This window comes from Anas acuta, chromosome 13 (genome assembly GCF_963932015.1).
Source record: "Anas acuta chromosome 13, bAnaAcu1.1, whole genome shotgun sequence".
Classification (NCBI taxonomy): domain Eukaryota; kingdom Metazoa; phylum Chordata; class Aves; order Anseriformes; family Anatidae; genus Anas; species Anas acuta.
Window position 1 is genome coordinate 6,407,327 of NC_088991.1, and position 21,255 is coordinate 6,428,581.

General features: G+C 47.8%; 1 protein-coding gene and 1 long non-coding RNA gene across 20 annotated transcripts in view; one reads left to right on the top strand and one right to left on the bottom strand.

Annotated features, from left to right (window-relative positions):
• The window catches only part of LOC137863493 (uncharacterized), a 122,107-nt gene that overhangs the window by 78,388 nt on the left and 22,464 nt on the right, over positions 1-21,255 (top strand). The window lies entirely within an intron of this gene.
• LOC137863477 (uncharacterized) overlaps positions 1-21,255 on the bottom strand; it is a 143,215-nt gene that overhangs the window by 61,440 nt on the left and 60,520 nt on the right. For 5 of the 19 annotated variants that reach the window (XR_011100913.1, XM_068696605.1, XM_068696604.1 and 2 more), the window contains 3 exons: positions 10,388-10,442; positions 9,504-9,613; positions 8,618-8,936 (listed from right to left, as the gene is read on the bottom strand). Coding sequence is in view for 14 of the 19 variants with exons in the window: in XM_068696605.1 (XP_068552706.1) it covers positions 8,618-8,936; positions 9,504-9,613; positions 10,388-10,415 (457 nt within the window). In the remaining 5 variants the exon portion in view is untranslated. The other 14 variants (XM_068696610.1, XM_068696609.1, XM_068696622.1 and 11 more) reach the window with 12 other exon arrangements.

Here is a 21,255-nt window from a genome sequence, read left to right on the forward strand (position 1 = left end):
ACTGCCAGGGGGCTCCCTGGGGCTCTCCCCCGCTTGTCATTGCCAGTGGGCATCTTCCTGCACAGAGAAAGAAAGAGAAGGATGAGTTTGAGCCACCGTGTGGGACTCTGTCACCTGGTCACCCACTGCCAGGTATCCAGAAAGCCAGAACGATCTTGGTTCCTTACCTGGTTTAGTTCTGCCACCTCTGACTTTGCTTTTCCCACCGCTGGGGTCCTTGTTGGCCTGCAGAGCCCCCCCCGGCCCCCCTGGAAGGGGACGCGTGCTGCCCCTGTCCTCTCTCGGACCACATAACCTCACCGGGAGGGTGCTGCAGGCACCTCCGAGCACCACGGACTGGTGCGTCCCAGGCGGGGGCTAAGCGAGCTCTGCAAGCAGAAAAGCTTTTCTGCTCTTCTCTCAAGTGCCACGAGGCTGAGCCCTTGTCAGCGCCTGGGTCCTGGCCCCACGAGCTCCTGCCCTGGCCTGGAGGAGGCATCTTGGCAAGCTGTGCTCCGGCCTGGCTGGGACAGGGGCTTTCCTTGCCCCGGGGATGTGCTTTCCCTTGGGACGGAATCTGTTGCAACCCAGGGCACTGCTCAGCTTTAGTTTGGTCTGTAAAGCATTCTGCCCTGGCCCACACCCCCTCGAGAAACCTGGTCCAGAGCTGGCCAAGGCAGGATCTGGCCCCAGAGCTGGGGCCCAGATAGCACTGAGCTATCCTGTGCTTGAGGAGACCCAGCGGGGACACCAGCAGAGGATCCAAATGGAATCCTTCTATTGCAGCGGCTCTAGCAAAGCAAAGAAAAAGGTGAGTGTAGGATTTCTTTTTTTATTATTATTTAATTTTTTCATGTTTGAATATTTCTCATCTGATATCAGGGGGGACAGCAAAGGACCTTCAGCTGAACCCAAAAGTCTACAGCCCACAAAGGATGGAAACCACTGACAGCTGTGGTGTGACCACAAGGTCAGTTAAGAGCCTGTGCAAGGGAAATCAGCACAGGCTACATCACTGGTTCTTTTAAATATATATAAAAATCAGAATTATATATATGTTGCAGGAAGAACGGCCGAAAAATGACAGACACCAGTATGGTCAGATCATGCTCTCTCTTTATTACCAAAATAGCCTGATTCTTATAGCAAACTTAACATGGACGGATAGTGTCTCACACAAGATTATCGGTCAAAATGCACTCAGAGAAACAACTGCAAGAAAACAACCCCACCTGCAAGAAAACAACCCCCTTGTGATTACCAGCCACACAGATCTTGTCCTTGAAGCCAGCTGCTGGCAACAATATTTTTAATTCCTCACTCGGGCAGTATGGGAACACCGTCATGGGAACTCCTCGTAGTCGCCCTCGTACCTTGGTTTGATCAGCTGAAACAAGTCATGGCCTCCTTGCTGTTCCAAAAATCACTCAACATTTATATAAATATATATATATGAAATTATATATATATATATATAAATATATAAAAATAGAAAAGGAGAACTTGCCAACCACAATAATAGTCAGTACCCAGGAAAGGGCACCTGCAAAGAGGTAGACCAGTGTGGGATCCGTAATCACATATTGCCAGCCGTACCCTGGGGTGCACCAAGCACGGCATCGCTAGTCGGTCAAGGGAAGGAACTGTCCTGCCTGCCTGCCCTGCGCTGTGCGGCCTCACCTCCAGTGCTGTGAGCAGTTCTGGGCACCACAGCACAAGAAGGGCACGAAACTGTTGGAGGGTGTCCAGAGGAGGGCAATGAAGATGGTGAAGGGCCTAGAGGGGAAGACGGCTGAGGGCACTGGGCCTGGTCAGCCTGGAGAAGAGGAGGCTGAGGGGGGACCTCATCGCGGTCTGCAGCTTCCTCGTGAGGGGCAGTGGGAGGCAGGTGACCTGTTCTGTGTAAACACCAGTGATAAGACCCACGGGAACAGTGTTAAGCTGAGATAAGGGAGGTTTAGGCTGGACATCAGGGTGAGGTTCTTCACCGAGAGAGTGATCGCACAGTCAGAATCACAGAATTGTCTAGGTTGGAAGAGACCTCAAGATCATCGTGTCCAACCTCTGACCTAACGCTAACCAGGCCTCCACTAAACCATATCACTAAGTTCAACATCTAAACGTCTTTTAAAGACCTCCAGGGATGGTGACTCCACCACTTCCCTGGGCAGCCCATCCCAATGCCTCACAACCCTCTCAGTAAAGAAGTTCTTCCTAATACCCAACCTAAAACTCCCCTGGTGCAACTTTAGCCCATTCCCCCTCATCCTGTCACAACGCACGTGGGAGAACAGGCCAACCCTCACCTTGCTACAGTCTCCTTAGGGGAAGTTTAGGCTGGCCATCAGGAAGAGGTTCTTCACTGAGAGGGTGGTTCCGCACTGGAACAGGCTCCCCAGGGAAGCAGTCACTGCACCAAGCCTATCTGAATTTAAGAAGAGATTGGGCTTAGGCACATGGTCTAAACTTTTGGGTAGACCTGTGCGGTGCCAGGAGTTGGACTTGATGATCCTCATGGGTCCCTTCCAACTCGGGATATTCTATGGTTCTATGATTCTATGCAGAAAATGTAGGTTTAATTAGCACCGTATACGGATAAATTGTGGGAAATGTAGGAAAAGTAGGTTTAGTTAGAAATGTGGATAAGACTCGTGAAAAACCAGGAAAGGAGTTCTGAGGACAAGAGAAATGTGGGGGATGCGAGTAACAACGGAGTGTGAGGCGTACGGGAATAACAAGAGGAGGTGAGAGCAAGGACTGCCACGAGGCCCGGGAAAGAGAGCATCGCCGGGTTGCAATAGAGACTTGAGCACACGAAGAGTCCGTGCACTCGGTCACCTCAAATAGCACCCAATGTGGGGCACAACAAGTGGGGCTGTAGCAACCCATTCCAGTGTTAATGCCCAACCCAACCGTAGCTGGAGGAAAAGGAAAGGCTCTCGAGCACCATCAGTGATCTGCAGGACAGGAGGTGAGCAGTCGGGAGCTATGGGAAGCTCCCTTACAAAAGAGCTGCAATCTAACCTAGATGTATTACAAAGAATCCTTAAGACTCAAAAACATCCACTATCCACTTTGGCAGTAGTTCAGTGTCTGGACTGGCCTAGGAGGAATGTACCAGCTTTTCCAATGACTGGTTCTTCTGATGTCACCCCCCAGATGGTGACAAAGCCGCCCGTGCCGTTCTGCAGGAAGGCAGATGGATGCTTCCCAGTGAGTATTAAATATTCATCGTACCATTACAAGTATCTGCAGCAACCAGAGAAGGAGACACCTGATGTGTGCTGGAAGTCACCAAGGTGGATGTGGTCTGTAAGCTGTGGGAGACCTCCTAGGGGTCCGGCTGCTGCTGCCTCTCCTGATTTTTCTTGTAATCTGAAAATGAAGGAGAGGGCATCAGCTCCTGGGTTTCCAACACCACCCTGAGCTTCATGGAGACATGTGAAAATGTGACTGCAGGGAAGAATGGGTTTTGGAGGCTTTTCCGTGGCCAAACCCCTCTGTGTCCAAAACCAGATCTCTGTTTTGGATGGAGAGCCAGAAGGCAGCACAGAGATGGACACCCACCTTGCCTGCAAGCCCCTGCACCTCTAACCTACGAGCCCTTGGTAGGTTAGTGCAATATTTCTTGTGTTTCAGATTCCAAATTCTTCTGCACACCCTGGCAAAGCAGGGGTCTCCTTCCCACCCTCTCCTCAATACATCATGGAGCCAGTGAGGCACACCATGGGATCACTACTGCTCAGGTTAGTGGCCAGCTGGGCACCAGCCCACGTCTCCTGGGTCAGGAGGAGAGCAGAAGAGCATCCTCCACATCTGGGAGGAGAAACTCACTTTTCACGAACACCTCCTTGAGCTCTCCTGGGTGAAGTAGAGGTAATTTGCCTCTTGTCTCAAGACCTGCTGACAGGGGTTTGGAGCTGAGAGCAGGGTCTCAGTGATGGAGCAGCTACTCGGTGTGGCTGGAATCACAGAATCACAGAATTGTCTAGGTTGGAAGAGACCTCAAGATCATCGACTCCAACCTCTGACCTAACACTAACACGTCCTCCACTAAACCATATCGCAAAGTTCAACATTTAAAGACCTTCAGGGATGGTGACTCCACCACTTCCCTGGACAGCCCATTCCAGTACCTCAAAACCCTCTCAGTAAAGAAGTTCTTCCTAATGTCCAATCTAAAACACCCCTGGTGCAACTTTAGCCCATTCCCCCTCATCCTGTCACCAGACACGTGGGAGAATAGACAAACCCCCACCTCTCTACAGCCTCCTTTGAGGTATCTGTAGAGAGTGATAAGGTCGCCCCTGAGCCTCCTTTTCTCAAGGCTGAACAAACCCAGCTCCCTCAGCCACTCCTCGTAGGAGTATTCTCTAAACACCTCAACAGCTTTGTCACACTTCTCTGGACTCCCTCGAGCACCTCCATGTCCTTCTTGTAGAGAGAGCCAAAGGAAACCTCTGGGCTACTTACACCACAGGAAGAGGAGCAGCAGCATGGAGAGGACTGCCACAGCAGGAATGACGAAGCCAATGGTCAGATTGACAGCCTCTGAGCAGCCCCGCTCTGCCAAGGAGACAGTGAGAACTTGTCAGTGGTTGCTCTCCTGCCCCCCTTGAACATCTACAGAACATGAAGGTCATTCAGAGCATCCTGGTGCTTCACGCTCTGGAGCTCCAGGGGCAAACCGTGCCCTGCTGTGACCTCCCAGCTAAGCACAAGGCTTGCCATGACTGCATCACCTACAGCCTACAAAGCCACCCAAGGACTTTCTCTTCCCTGGGTGAGGCCAGTCCCACCCCGAACACCCCACCTCTCCCCAGAAGGAAGGCGACCAAGGGCACACGCGGTGCCAACCCGGCCGCCCCTTACCGTGGAGCTGATGGAAGCCGCGCAGCAGGAGGCTGGTGAACAGCAGGTTGACTACCAGCATTGTGGCTGTAATGCACAGGATGACACGGTGCCCTGGGAGAGGGGAGAAGTTCTGGTGGATGGGAGAGAAATGGGAGAAGAGGGCAGGCCGGCACGGGGAGTTTGCTCCCAGGCTCTCATGGGGCCTTTTGCACCGGAGGTTTAGGCCACCGACAGCAACTCACAGCCTCTGGACCTGAAGTGTGTGAGCACTGCTGGTCTGCACGGCGCCATCACCACCGCCGTCAGTGCCATGGCCACGATCCCAGGTGAGAGGAAAAGCCCGAGCAGGATGAAGGCAGCAGAATGACCTGTGGGGAGCAGAATTAAACAAGGAGGTGAGATGGGAAAGCTTCTCCTGGCTGAGGCAGACGCTACAGAGCAGGGAACCCTGACATTGATTCTCCAAACCCAACAGCACTGCATCAGACAAGGATGCTGCTGGAGAGACCTGGAGGTCTTTGGTGTCGTCAAAGAGAAGACACGGGAGAAATGAAGAACAACTCAGTTTAAATGAATCCTACCATCTTCCTGCATCCAGATGACAGAGACAGGCAACAGGAGGAGAGAAGAGGTGCACAGCAGCCCCAGGATGGACATCATTAACCATTCCCACGCTTCCTTTCCTGGGAAAAAGGCAAATATCTTTGAGTTAGGGCTCGGAACCTCACCAAGGGATCCAGGGTGCATCCTGGGAAGGGAAGGTGAACACCAAGCACACGTTTCCCTTGTAAAGAATCAAATTCCCGAGATTTAGAAACCTCAAAGACAAACGCTGCTGGACTTCAGAGGCTTTTGGTAGGCTTCTAAAGGACTTTGTTTGACTTGAGGAGGAACCATGAGATGCCAGCCAGATCTGGACTTGCTCTGAGCTGACCAAGACACTCATTTTATCTAGTTTGACACCTTGATACAATTCTGCCCACCCGACAAGCACTGGATTTCTTCTGGAGGCTGCATTTTGCGGGGAAGAGCACAGATGGCACAAGCTCTTCCCACAAGCATCAGGCATGTAGAGCTCCTCAGGAGAGATTACCCCAAAGGCAAGACCCAGTGTTGCATGTTTCCAGTGCTAGTCGTGGGACAAATCCATGTGGGAGAACCTTCCTACCTGCTATCGGGTTTCACCCCTGTTCTCCACATGGTTTCTGTTGCTCTGGGGATTGTTCTTGGTGGGTAGAAGAGCATATGAGAAGGCTACCAAGACTGTGTGGGAGGACTTGCTGTTGGCTAGGTCTTATGGTCTCTTTTCTGCTAACCATCATGTTGCTACAGAAGCACCCACATCAACCCATAAGCTTGGGTATGGGTGCACAGCAGTTTGCACCATCCTGAACCAAACACCAGTGTGCTTGGTCGCCAAACCCAATGCCACGTGGCCCTTGGTCAGCTCTCAGCACCTCCACGCAGGAAGCTCTTTGTGTCCTGCCCTTTCTATTTCTCCCCAGGGACTCCTGAGGACAGAGAGGAGCAACTCCTGTGCCTCATACCGTGATACCTGCGGGTGGCCCAATTTCTCCCAAAGCCATTTGGGATTACTGCTGCTAGGAAATTTTGTTTTCTGTTCAAGCCGCAGAAGCATAAGAAGAAGTGCATGAACTCCACGACCATCGAGCAAGCTCCCTCCAACTACCGCGGTGAGTTCGGAGAGAAGGGGCTTGCCTCGCCCTCTGCCCTCTCCACGGCATGGAGAGAGGAGCTCAGGCGTGGGCACTCACCGAGTCTGAGCTTCCCCAGCTGAGAGAGATGGATAACGAAGAGGACGGCAGAGATGGCAGTGAGCACCAGCGCAGCAGCGGTCATCTTCTGTGCAGCACAGGTAGAAGGTGTAAGACCTGCATGGAGGACAACCCCACAACATGGAGCAGCTATCCCAGGAGTCTGCAACAAGCTCGAAACCCTAGAGGATTACTGGGTTTCCTTGCGTGGCAGATCCCACGAGAGGCAGCTGAAACCTGCGAGGGTCTCAGAGACAAAGTGCTGGTGCCCAGACCTGCTAGAGATGAGAAGACAGAGCAGGCTTGAGCTGGCACCTAAATGCACAAAGGCTGCAGGTCCAAGTGAGGCGACAGCCAATGAACAAAACATCTGCCAGCCCCAGGACCACAGCAGAGCTGCTGGGGGTCTCGTCCAGGTACCTGTGGGCTCAGGGCTGCTGTGACAAGGTGGCAAACCACCGGACCCACCCCGGCAGGGCAATGCTAACCTGTCACGGTCAGGTTGAGGGCTGCCTCCCTCCAGCTTATGGAGTTGTTGATCATGCAGGAGTAGGAGCCGCAATCCGATTTCTCTGCCTTCCATATCTGCTGCCCTTAAGCCACGGTACCTCCCCTGGGGTGGGCAGCACCAGCCCCTGGAGCTCAGGCATGGCACCCTGGGGCCACGGACACCGACCCGACAGAGCTGCACCTTGGGATTATGCTGGGAAGTGATGACGGGGACTTTATTGACACTTCCAAGAGCTGCCCCCACACAGAAGTGGGGTGGAGAGGTGCTCTGGCACAAGGACATGGACGTATCAGAAGAGTCCAGAGAAGGGCCACAACAGAGATGATCAGGGGGCTGGAGCACCTCTGCTATGGAAACAGGCTGAGAGAGTTGGGGGTGTTCAGCTGGGAGAAGAGAAGGCTCTGGGGGGACCTTTTACCAACCTTCCAGTACCTAAAGGGGGCTACAGGAAAGCTGGGGAGGGACTCTTTGCCAGGGAGTGGAGTGATAGGACAAGGGGTAAGGGCTTCAAACTAAAAAAGGGTAGGTTTAGATTAGATACAAGGAAAAAAATCTTTATAACGAGGGTATTGAGGCACTGGCACAGGCTGTCAGGACAAGCTATGGGTGTCCCACCCCTGGAGGTGCCAGCTCAGATGGGGCTGGGGGCAGCTTGGGCTAGTGAGAGGTGTCACTGCCCATGGCAAGGGGTTGGAAAGGGGTGGGCTGTAAGGTCCCTTCCAACCCAAACCGTTCTGTGATTCTGTGGTTCATGGGATCTAAAGTAGGACTCCACTGTTGCCTGCATTTACACTGGTCAAACCCCAGATGGACCAAAGCCCAGAGGAGCAATGCTGAAGAGCCATGCCACAGCAACAGGATGTCAGAGTCCATCCTTCAGCTAGCACCTGGGTGCCTGCACCATTTGGGGTTGCTCTTAGCTACATCTGGACCTCCACCTGGTAGTAACCACATGCCCCTGAAGTCTTTCTTCCCTGGATGTCCTACATGCAGGGTGTTCCTGCAGTGCTGCTGAGCTCTAGGAAAGGGCAATGCAAACCCGGGTGAGCTCTCGTTTCTGTTTGTCCTGCAGGGAAGTGCAGAGGCAGGGGAAGGCAGTGCTGGTGTGAAGGGAGAGGCTGCAAAGCCTGGTGAGAAATCCTGTCTCTAGAGGGCATTTTATGACATTCACCTCCTGTGAGCAGCTGCTCGTGGTGAAGCAAGGAGGTACATGTTAGGGCAGAAGGTGCCCCACATCTCCATCTCTCTGGGATGGAGGCACTGAGCAGCCACGATTCCCAACCCAGATCTCAACCCACAGCCAGATTCAGTCTCAGAATACATTACAACATTTCCCAGCAATTCTTCTGGGGTCTCCAGTCCATGTCGTTCAAGGCAGTAATGAAACCAGAAAGTCCTCCTCTAGTCCACTTAGGGGGAGGCATGCCTGTGCACCCTACTGATGGTAAATCCTACTGATGGTCAGAGAAAAACATCCTTTCAACCAATTTTGACTTACCGATCACTCTAAGAGTGGTTGTTGTTGCTTTGTCCTGCATCGAGTTAACTGTTGCTTTATAGATGCCACTGTCCGTCTCTCGCAGCTTCTGCAGGACAAGGGAGCCGTTGTTTTGGTAGAAAACCACTCTGCCTTTGTAAGCTGGATAAATGGTTACTGACTGCGATTCTGCGTAGTACCGCAGGATTAATTTGGGGATGTTCTCTCTTATGTATTCCCACTCGACCAAGCTGATGTTCCTGATAGCCGGTGCGTGCATCGTGACAGAGGATCCTTCCTCTGCCCAGAGCTCTGTCATTTCTGCTGCAAGACAGGACACCTGCAAAAGCAGCAGCACGTCTGGAAACAGGAGAGAAGCCAGAGCAGGGTGGGTTACTTCTAAGCAAAAGCCAAAGGACAAATTAAGCTGCTCTTATGCTCTTCTTGGAAAGGCCCCAGCTGACTTCTTGAAACCCATTGTGCATGTCTGACTTCCATCCTCCCTTTTTTCTTTTTAAGAAAAAAATCATAACATTATGGGCACGTTATAAAAATGGTTCTTAGCTGGTTCAAATATTTCCTTGCTTTTTGGAATGAAAACAACAGGAATCAGGCTCTTTCGGGGCTTCTGCATGTCAGGAGCTGCCCAGTGGGACCACGTTCAGCGTGGTTTCACCCCTGGACCTCACCCAGTTCCCTCAGCACCCAAACCTGGTGGGACCCAGGCTGCAGCACTGGGAGGCACCTGCCAGGATGCTCACGCCTCGACCAGCCCTTCTGCAGCACAGAGGTGCAAGCGAGCGTGGAAATGCTGCAGGTGCCCGCTCTCCACCTCTCCCAGGTCTGCTGCAGCAGGAGGGCTGCGCGGTGGTACCCAGCCCAAGGACAAGTCCCCTCTCACACTCACAGCCTGCGAAGGACATGGCAAAGAGCCACAGGTGCTTTCAAACCGCCACGAGGGTTGAGCTCCTTCTGCAGCAACGCTCTCAGCAGGGTCACTAGCAGCGATGGACCAGCCTGGGAACGACACCGTGAAAAGCACCCTCAGCACCATCAGCACTTCCCACGCGCTGCCAGCCCATGGCAACACAGGCAGCAGTGCTGGTGCTTTCTGCAGCCCTCCCTTCACTGCAGCTTGGCAGTGCTGCAGCTCTGCCTCGTCCCTTCAACACCCATTTGTAGAGCCGCTGCCCGTGACGGCCGTGCCCCTGCCTGTACAGAAACACCTCTCTGGTTGAGCTCCCTCCCTCACTTCCTCGGGAAGATTTAGCTCCTGAGCTTGTGTGTGGATGCAGGATCTGCACCTGCCATATCCGTCATCGTGGGGACTTGGAAAACCCCAATCACATCCCGTTCCCTTTGTGCAACAGATCACAAGAACAAACTGTCTGCACCTAACACAGTTTGCAGTGGGGTGCAACACTGCTCGAGGCTGGCTTGCAGAGCTCAGAGGCAATCATTGGCTTTTGGATGACAGAGACCAAATTTACTGCTCTTTTTTTTAATATTTTTATTTTTTTTCCTACTGTTTTGCAAAGCACTGGAGCAAAGATGATGGGGGAGGAGCTGATATTTTTGTCAAAGGAACAAAATATAATGACCTGTAATTAGAGTCACATCTCGGACACTCTTCTATAATGAGAGTCTCAGCAGTGATACAAAGATTTCAGGAGTGTCTGTTTTAGAGACATGGTCTGTTTTAGAGACAGCCTGAGGCTGGTGGGAAAGGAGCTTCTCAGGCAGAGATGAGAACCTGTGCTGGAGGATGGGACCACTCCAGAGAGACATTACCTCCTGGCAGCATCCAGCTGGCTTCCATGGACCCCTGCAAACATCAGAGCAGCATCTGAAGGAAAAGAAGAAAAAAGCCTTTTCAACCATGGAGCTGCTTCTGGATCACTCCAAGCAGGTGCCCAGCCCAGCATCCTCACCCCAAGAGCAGCCAAAACCCAAGGCAAGAGGAAACAGGCCAGGCACATTGTGTTCACCCCTGTGATGGAGCTGATGGCCTGGCTTCTGCCCTGCTAAAAGGATTTTGAGAAATGAGGTTTCGGAGGTGCAGGACTTGCCCTCATATTTCATTGAATTTCTCCCTGCCAGGTCTATCTGGATGGCAGCACGGCCTTCCGGCCTGTCAGCCACTCCTCCCGGTTTTGTGTCTCTGCCTTTTCTTCGTCTCCTGTCACCAGGGCACCCACCTCATTCAGAATGGGCCTAAATTGCCTCTAGTGTTAGTTTTATCCACAATGAATTTGAAGAAGCCCTTTCTGTTGTCCTTGACCCCTCTCGCCAGGTGTAATTCCAGGGAGGCTGGAGCTTTCCTGGTTGCCTCCCTACATTCTCTGACAACAGCCTTATATTCCTCCCAAGTGGCCAGCCCCTCCTTCCATGATCTCTCCTCTTCCACTGGAGTTTGCCCAGCACTTCCCTGTTCAGCCATGCAGGTCTCCTGGCTCTCTTTCCTGACTTCCCACCTGTTGGGATGCTCTGATCTTGAGCTCGGAACAAGCACTCCCTGAATGCTAACCAACTCTCTTGGGCTCCTTTTACTTCAAATACCCTCTCCCATGGGACTTCCCCTAGCAATTGCTTGAAAAGGCCGAAGTTGGCCCTACTGAAGGCCAGGGACGTGATTCTGCTCGATATTCTCTTCGTGCCACATGAGATCCCGAACTCCACCATCTCAGGGTCGCTGCAGCCAAGGCTGCCCCCAGCCTTCACCACTTCAACCAGCCCCTCCTTGCCGGTGAGGACAAGACCCAGCAGTGCTCCTCTCCTAGTTGGCACGTCCACCATTTACATCAGGAAGTTATCATCAGTGCACTGGATTGTGATATATGGAGTGATAATTCGTGTCAAGAAAATGGTTGATGTTAATAAAGAAGGGGGAGATGTGGGAGCATGGCCATGGGGGTGGGCTGTTGAGGGGTTTTTGAAACAGCAAAGATCCCATGGCTTGCTGCAGCTGAGCAAACCAAGCTACCAGGACGACTATGAGAAGTTCCCACATCGCCCAATTGAGGAATTTAGAAAAATATTGTTGCCAGCAGCTGGCTTCAAGGATGGGATGTACGTGACTGCTAATTCTATGAGGGTTGTTTTCTTGCAGGTGGGGTTGTTTTCTTGCAGTTGTTTGTCTGAGTGCTTTTGACCGATAATCTTGTGTAAGGCACTATCCGCCCCTGTTAAGTTTACTACAAAAGTCAGGCTATTCTGATAATATAGGGCAGCATGATCTGACCATACTAGCATCTGTGATGTTTTTGGCCGTTCTTCCTGCAAGAGTCGGCAAACCTCGTGGTTAATGATAATATCAGACTCTTAACGATGAAGCCATCAGGAATGTAAAAGAGTTTAGAGGGATCAAAGAAGGGTGATTCAGGAGACACCATGCAGTCTCGGGTTGCTTGTTCTCCAGCCATTAAGGCATGGAAGTTGCTGGGTGTTTGCTGTTGCTGCTCTACGCAAAGTTCTTTGACCTATGAAATGTTGTTTTGAAAAGAAACAACTGGGGCAAAGGGTATAAGAGGGGAGCCTGCCTTCAGGATAAAAAGGCAAAACGATGTGATGAAGTTATGTCATCAATAAAGAAGTAGAAAGAAGGAATGAATAGGGACAGACTAGCAGAACAGAGACCAGGCACATTGATTGCCTCATGAAGAGAGGTTCGGCCAAACCACTCAGAGAAGCTCGTACAGAAAGTCGCTGGAAATAGGTGCATTGGAGCTGGGAAGAAGCTCAAGCTGAGAGAAGCGGACCCGTGCACACAGCTGTCCCTCGCTGGTAAGAGTTGCTCATTATGGGGAATCATACGTCCTTGGAAACAAAGACTGTCCTGGTAACCTTACAGCTTATTCTCCTTATTAACAATCAACAGGTTATGAGCCTGAAACATGGGACCAAACTGAGGTCAAGGTGTGGGACTCTGCTACTAAAAACAACAAGGTTGCAGTGGGATTGCTCGGCACCTGGTGAGCAGTCTCTGAGGCCTTAAAGAGCCGTGTGGGACCACAGTCAGAAATGTGGGGTTTGCCAGACAGTGAGGGAGCTGCGGGCTCATCCACCGATCCTTCTGCTACACCATCACCCCCCCCACCTCTACTGCCATTGCAGGCCTTTGCTGTTACGTCTCCTGGTGACCTGGACGTGCCTTTTGACCCAGGCCCTATTGGCCTTGAAAAGGAGACGGAAATGTTTCCCTTCGATCCGGGAGGAACAGGATACATAAGGCCCAAAGGCCGAGTTGCTTAACAACTTAAAGTGAGATGTGTTGTTCCCCTGACTAACTCTGGAATTATCCAGTGTTTGTAATCAAGAAAAGGAATGGAAAATGGAGAGTGTTATATGATCTGAGAAAAATTAATGAAACGATGGAAGATATGGGAGCACTCCAACCAGGATTAGCAACTCCAACTCTGCTCCCCCAATCATGGACATTAATAGTGATAGACTTAAAGGATTGTTTCTGAAACACTTGCTTTTTTAAAAACTTTGCCATGTGTATGATTCATATCTATAGGCGTACTCGGGTTTAATATGTAAAAGCAGTGTTCTGTATATTTAGAAAGTTCAGTGTTAGTGTGTACGTGCTGGTAGAGCATAGACTCCCCGCGCACTCAGCGCAGTTTACTTGCCTTTTATAAATATTACTAAATTCAGATCGGGTTGAAACTTCATTTGTAACAGGAGGAACCTCTGGGACTGTGGGTGTCTGGCTGAGGCCTTCCAGTAAATGTCAGGGTAGCTGAAATCCCTCACGATAAGCAGGGCCTGTGATCGTGAGGCTGCTATCAGTAGGAGGCCTCGTCAGCTGCCTTATCCTGGTCTGGTGACCTGTAACAGACACCCACAACACGATTCCCCACACCAGCCTGCCCCTTAATTCTCTCCCACAGACTCTCAGCTCTCTCCTCATCCTCCCCTGGGCAGAACTCAATACAACGTAGTTGCTCTCTCACATACAGAGCAACTCCTCCACCTCGCCTTGCTGGCCTGCCTTTTGATTCAAAGATCGAAGCCGAAATTCCTTTAAGTGGTATATTCTTTATTGCAGCGCTGGATGCACCAGGGATCTCTCCACCTATCGTGCATACCCAAAGCGGAAAGCAGTCTGGAATTTATACAATCAATCTATCAATATTCTACAAGCGCCTATACATATTCATTACCTATCCCGCCTTCCCTCGCTTCTCATGCTAATTAGCCTTTTGGCACCTTGCGCCTGCGTAGAGCCTCCCAAGAATTGTGGGCAGGGGTCTTTGGGAGGAAGACCCCGAGTCTTCCGCACAGTGTACTTTTCACCTTTGGTCAGGAATCTGCTGAGTTGGCACGTTTCTTAATTGCAAGAGCTGGTTGTTGCTAATTCTTCCGTTTGTTGTATCTTTATAATGAATTCCAATGTCCAGTTTTGAGATTTATAGTCCTTACATTTGTTTCTCTGTCCGTCTGCCGCTTCCTTACCATGAGTTCCAGTGTCTTGTTTCGAGATATACAGTCCTTGTCTGGGGATTGTCCTTGCCTCCCCAATGCCTCCCCAATACCTCCTTAATCAATCCCCCCTTTTCTTTTCCCATGCAAATTCTTTTGCATTAGATACTTTCATTATTTACAGTAACACAACAAAGCAGGCATCTAAACAACATGCACACAAATATTCCTAACACTACTAATGTGATTAGAGCAATGAACACTTGTTTCAACCATTGGAAATTGGGCAACCAGGAGGTTAACTTATTCCATATTTCACTAAAACTCCATGAAAGATCATCTTTACTGATCTCATGTAGGACCCTTGTCTGCTTCCATATTTCTTCCAGGTCGGTAGAGATCCTTCCACTCTGATCTACATACATACAACAACTTGTATTTATTACTGTACAGACTCCCCCTTGAGCGGCCAGTAACAAGTCTAGGGCCATCCGATTTTGTAATACTACCTGTAACAAACTAGATATCTCTTCTTGTTGAGCCTTTATAGCATCCAGAGTTTTGTTTTCTAACTTCTCTATAATTGCAGAAATATTAACTATCGCCTTTTCCAATTCACTCACTCCTAACCATGGGATAAACCATCGAACAAAACTATGAAAAGCGGTGTGTCTCTCTATCAATGGATTGTTAATTTTTCGTCTAATTCTCCGGATATGATTTCTCAAATAACCTCGAGGCGCTACATCATGTATGGTCAAACTGGGGACTACTGCTCCAAGAGTGCAAGTTCCCTTCCAATTCTCGGGCAAGACCTTACGGGCTGTATCATTGCATAGCCAATACCACCCTTTTCCTTCTGGAACCGGCCAGCTGGTTGAATTTGCCCAGCCGCTAGTCGTACTAATATCAATTGTTCGATTACAAGATGTCTGATTTCCCACATAAGTAGTATCCGTATTTATACAATCCTGTTTTCCCATACCCCTAGGTGGGTTACACCTTTGTACACATACATAGTAAGATTCCAACGGCACAAAGCTACTCACTTCTAGTTCCAAAACTTCTTCATATTTTCAACCCCAAGATGTGTTTTCCCACAAATTAGTCCAAGGTAAGTTTGCAGGCAAGGGAATCCTGATTAACGATACACCCTTACTCCCATGCTGTGGCAGATGGGTGCATACCCAACAGTTTGTCTTATTAATTACTTGAGAAATTGTTTGTATCAGGGACAGGTGTAAGTTCTCATCCCAAACTGCCCACCCCGAATCTGAGAACCACACCCCTGCAATCATTAGGATCTGGAAAACCATAATTTTGTTGGTTCAATTGGAGTGGTGGTCCATATCCTCGCCAGGGCCTTCTTCACCCTTGAATCGTGGATCCAAGCTGCTTGCTCCTTAATCTTAATGGCGGTGTGTGTTGTCAGTAATACCTGGTATGGTCCCGTCCACTTTCCTTCCGTTTTTCCTCTAGGGGTTGTCCTGAAAAAGTTTTTATATATATAATCCCTGAGCTTAAAAGGGTGGATTGGTTGGTCCAACCGTCTAGCCCAGGTCCTGAGAACAAATTTATGTACTTTATTTAATTATTTCTGAAGTTCAGTTATATATGCATATAAATATTCTAATCCTAACTGCGTTCGATCCTCTCCACTAAATAGAAATGGATACGGCCTTCCATATAAGATTTCAAAGGGACTCAAATTCCCTTTTATTCTAGGTTTAACTCAGATTCTAAGTAATGCTAAAGGGAGGGATTGAGGTCATGACAAATTAGATTCTTGTCCGATTTTAGCTATTTGTTGTTTAATTAAATGTTTCATTTTTTCTACCTGTCCACTTGCCTGCGGTCTATAAAGAGTATGCAGTTGTCTTTAGAATATCTTTAGAATCTTACTTATCTGTTGTACCACTTGCACACAAAAATGTGAAACTCTATCAGAAGACATTGCTACTAGAATCCCAAAGCATGGTATTATTTCATTTAACAAGACTTTAACCACTTCTTCTTGCTTTGTTTGTTCGACAGGGAAAGGCTTCAGGCCTTCCTGAAATCATGTCAGTCAGAACCAGTAAATAACAATACCCCCCTTTTCTAGGGAGTTCTGAAAAATCAATTTGCCACAGTTGCCCCGAATAATTTCCTTTACTGATTATTCCAAATTTTATTCTATTCTTGGTATTGGGGTTATTTTGTAAGCAAATGCTACATTGTTGAGTTACTTGTTTTATTGTTGTATATAAATTTTGTTCCACTAATGTCTGACTCAGGCTCTTATGCAGTGTGCCAGCTCCCCAATGTGTTTTATTGTGTTCTGTAAGAACTATGAGCCATGTCAAGTTAGAGGGTATTATTATGTGGTTATCTTTTAAATATACTCGTCCATCTGGTTTCATTTTACCTTTCAAATCTTCAATTAATTTTAAGTCTTCTTTTGTATAATTTGGATATAGTTTGGATTTTACCGTCTGGTATCAAAGACAATGCCTTCACCTCAGTTATTTCAGCTGCCCGCTTAGCCTTTGCCAATCGATTTCCAATTTCAAAATCGGTGTTCCCCTTTTGGTGTCCCTGACAATGCATGATAGCTACCTTTTCTGGTTGTTTTACAGCCTCTAACAATTTTAAAATTTCTTCTTTCCAAATTGCTCCATGAGCATGTACCATGCCGAATGTATATTTAGAATCTGTCCAAATATTTATTTTCCTTCCTGCTGCTAGTTCCAGTGCTCGCATAAGAGCAATTGTCTCTGCTTTCTGGGTGGACATCCCAGGGGTAATGGTTTGGACTTGATTACCTGTTGAGTGGTTGTAATGGCGTACCCTGCCTTACGTTGTCCTTGTTTCACAAAGCTGCTTCCATCAGTATACCAAGATTCGTCAGCATCTTCTAAAAGTTCTTCCTTAAGATCGGGTCGATTAGCATACACAGTCTCCATTGTTTCTATACAATCATGGGTTATGGGTTGATCCAGAGTTCCACTAAGGAAAGAAGCTGGATTTACGATGTTAATGACCACAATTCCCACATCATCTTGTTTTACTAATATTGCTTGATATTTTAAAATCATCAATTCTTGTTTAAGTTGTTTAAAGACTTTTTGTGCTTCTCCAGTCCAGACTAACTTTGACTGGTTAATCTTTATCAATTCACATAGAGGCTTTACCAATCGTCCATAATTATAAATCCAAAGGCGACACCAACCTGTCATTCCTAAAAAGGTTTGTAGCTCCTTTACCGTTTGAGGTTCTGGAGTCCGGCAAATGACTTCCTTATGTTCAGTTCCTAGTTCTCGTTGTCCTCCCGAAATTTCAAATCCCAGATAGGTCACACTTTGTTGAGCCAGCTGGACTTTCTGTCAAGAGACTTGATATCCATTTTAAACCCAGAAAATTAAGAAAACTTATAGTCCATTGAATACAGCTCCCTTTAGTCTCGGTAGCTATTAAGAGATCATCTACATATTGTAACAAAGCACCTTCAGTGTCCGGAGGCATCCATGTTTCGAGTTCCCTTGCTAATTGGTTTCCAAAAATAGTGGGGCTATTCTTGAATCCTTGAGGTAGTAATGTCCACGTAAGCTGCGTCTTTCTGCCTGAATTGGGATTTTCCCATTCAAAGGCAAATAGGTTTTGGCTTTCTGTGGCTAAGCCTAGGCAGAAGAAGGCGTCTTTTAAATCCAGTACGGTAAACCAGACTTGACTATTCTTTAATTTAGTCGGCAAAGTATAAGGGTTTGCCACTACTGGATGTATATCCTCAGTGATTTTACTTATGGCCCTCAAATCCTGAACTAACCTATAGCTTTTTTCATCTGCCTTTTTAATTGGCAATATGGGTGTATTGTATTCTGATTCACATTCAATCAATAATCCATACTGTAAAAATCTATCATTTATCTCTTTAATTCCTTTCCTATCTTCTATCCTCAAAGGATATTACTTAACCTTAATGGGTTTCTCTCCTGGCTTTAATTTAATAATTATTAAGGTCACATTTTTTGCTCTTCCAGGGACTTCGGTAGCCCAAACTCCTGGACATATTGATCTGTGATCTCTAAAGGTATTTCACTTTTAGGGTCAGTTTGTATTAGTGCCAAGCTTAACACATTTATTAGTTGTTCTTCTCCTATTATTAATTTCATTTTCCCTTTTTCAACGACAATTTCTGCTCCTAATTGCTCTAATAAATCTCTACCTAAGAGTGCCCATGAGGAGTTAGGCGTATATAAAAATCTGTGTATGCCCCATTGTTTCCCTAACTTGTACTTCAAAGGTTCACAAAAATAAGCCTTTTCGGTTACACCTTGTCCTGGTTTCAGTTAGAATAGAGTTAATTTTCTTCCTAGTAGCTGGTAGAATGCTATGTTTTGGCTTAGGATGAGAAGAGTGTTGATAACACCCCGATGTTTTAATTGTTGCAGAGCAGTGCTTATACCAAGCCAAGGACATCTCAGCTTCTTGCTCTGTCCTGCCAACGGGCAGGCTGGGGGTGCAGTAAGAGCTGGGAAGGGACAGACCCAGGACAGGTGACCCAAACTAGCCAAAGGGGTATTCCATACCATCTGGGGTCATGCTAAACAATATATAGGGGTGGCTAGCTGGGGGGTGGGGGCCGGACTGCTCGGGGTTAGGCTGGGCATCGGTCAGCGAGTGGTGAGCAATTGCATTGTGCATCACTTGTTTGTACACATTATTAGTAGTGGTACTATTATCATCATTGTATTATTACTATTATTATTATTATTATTATTTTGTCTTATTAAACTGTCTTTATCTCAACTCACGGGCTTCACTTTCCATTTCTCTCCTCCGTCCCAGAGAGGGAGGGGGAGGGGGAGCGAACGGCTGCGTGGTGTTTAGCTGCCAGCCGGGTTAAACCACAACACACCTTTTACCCTAACATAATAATTCTGTGAAGGCATTAATGCTTGATTTAGAACTGAATATGTTGCCCCATATCAATAAGAAATGTCACTTCCATTCCTCCCCTAGCTTCATTATAATCAGTGGAGGATCCGCTAGGGTAGATTCCCCAGGTCCCCGTTATTCCTGTTGAAATCAGGGACCAATGATTACCCTAGAAAAAGGCTAGTCAATTTGTCCTCTGAAGCCAGGTCCAAACCGTTTTGTTTTATTTATTTATTTATTTATTTTCATTACATTTCAGAGTTGGTCCAAAAATTCCATAGGGGTTTCTTTTAGACCTTGTTGGAAGCATATTCTCAATTCCCAATTCATCCAGATTTTAGTATTTACTTAGCCGTTCATAATTTTAGGGATGATTAGGGTCTCAGTGGGGTCGGTCAGGGGAATGCAGTTGTCCACAGTTCCCTGAGCGGTCCCATCGGTAATCTGAGCTCGCACATGAACTCAGTTTGTTTTAAGAGTTACCTGTTTTTCTGTTTCCATAACAACTCTCTCTCGGACCCATCATGATCCATTTGCCCCAAAGGGCTAACACCCATGATTTTAAGATCTCTGCTTAGAGCAGAGGCAGAACTATTAACATTCCTACATCCTCTTTCCCTGCTCATTCAACTTCAAACACCTTTAACACTTTCAACAACCCTTTTAACACTTCCTTTATCTTTCTCCAGCCTGTACTTCTCTAATGCCAACATCAAAGGCTCAGTCAGGGGCCAACTTAATTCCGTACCTTTTCCCACCAAGATGCTGAAACAACATCTGTATACAACATTTCATCCTATTCTCCTTCTCAAAACCAACATTAACTGTAGCAAAACATTAGAGTTTAAAGTTCCATTTAGGGGCCACTTTTCTCCACATTCCAGCTTATAAAGCGGCCACCATTGATTACAATATTTTATCAATGTTTTCCTGTTCACACTTCCACCGGCAGATCCTCCAATATCCTCCCAGTGACTCAAAACACATCCTAACGCACTTTTCTTTAAAATTTCACTGCTTGTGTGCCCCCCCATTTTCCAGTTCACACTTTCAGAATACACATATCACTTACAAAAATGTGGGCATGCAGGTATCTTTCAATAGCGATGTCACGAAACTATTACTATTACCATTACCAGGAATATTGCCAAAATCACAATAACAATAATCAGAGTCAAATTCCACATGCAATAAGTCAGAAAACCGAAATATGTAATACCGTAACGATATCTTTCTTATAACAATGCCATGAACCTACTATTATCACCAAGAATATAGCCAAAATCACAGTAACAATAACCAGAGTTAAATACCACACTCCATGAGTCAGAAAACCGAAATAGGCAACACAATTCCAGATGGACCTTAAAGCGAGCTCCTTCCTTAAGGTCCCCAAACATATACTTATGGTGCTTACCACAAAGTATATAACAAACACTGCCTCGCAGAAGATCACCTGCTGACTTACAGACAGCTCCAGACGACCGGTCTACCAGAAAACCAAACCAGAATAAAGAATATAATCACTTACAATGATGGGGTCCTTGTCTGCCTCCGCAGTGATCCGGTGAGTCGAGGAGTCCCTCCGGGAAATCCCGGGGGTACCCTAGGGAGTCCTGTCCCCAGCGGGTCCTGCGGTCCGGCAGAGAGGTGGTCCCATCTGGGGTGCCAGATTGATTCAAAGATCGAAGCCGAAATTCCTTTAAGTGGTATATTCTTTATTGCAGCGCTGGATGCACCAGGGATCTCTCCACCTATCGTGCATTTTCCTCCAAAGCGGAAAGCAGTCTGGAATTTATACAATCAATCTATCAATATTCTACAAGCGCCTATACATATTCATTACCTATCCCGCCTTCCCTCGCTTCTCATGCTAATTAGCCTTTTGGCACTTTGTGCCTGCGTAGAGCCTCCCAAGAATTGTGGGCAGGGGTCTTTGGGAGGAAGACCCCGAGTCTTCCTCACAGTGTACTTTTCACCTTTGGTCAGGAATCTGCTGAGTTGGCACGTTTCTTAATTGCAAGCGCTGGTTGTTGCTAATTCTTCCCTTTGTTGTATCTTTATAATGAATTCCAATGTCCAGTTTTGAGATTTATAGTCCTTACATTTGTTTCTCTGTCCGTCTGCCGCTTCCTTACCATGAGTTCCAGTGTCTTGTTTCGAGATATACAGTCCTTGTCTGGGGATTGTCCTTGCCTCCCCAATGCCTCCCCAATACCTCCTTAATCAGGATAGAATCGCTCCTGAGCGCGGAGAGCAGGCTGGAAGCGCTGTTCAGGTACACCTCCAACATCACACCACCCCAAGTGCTGTAT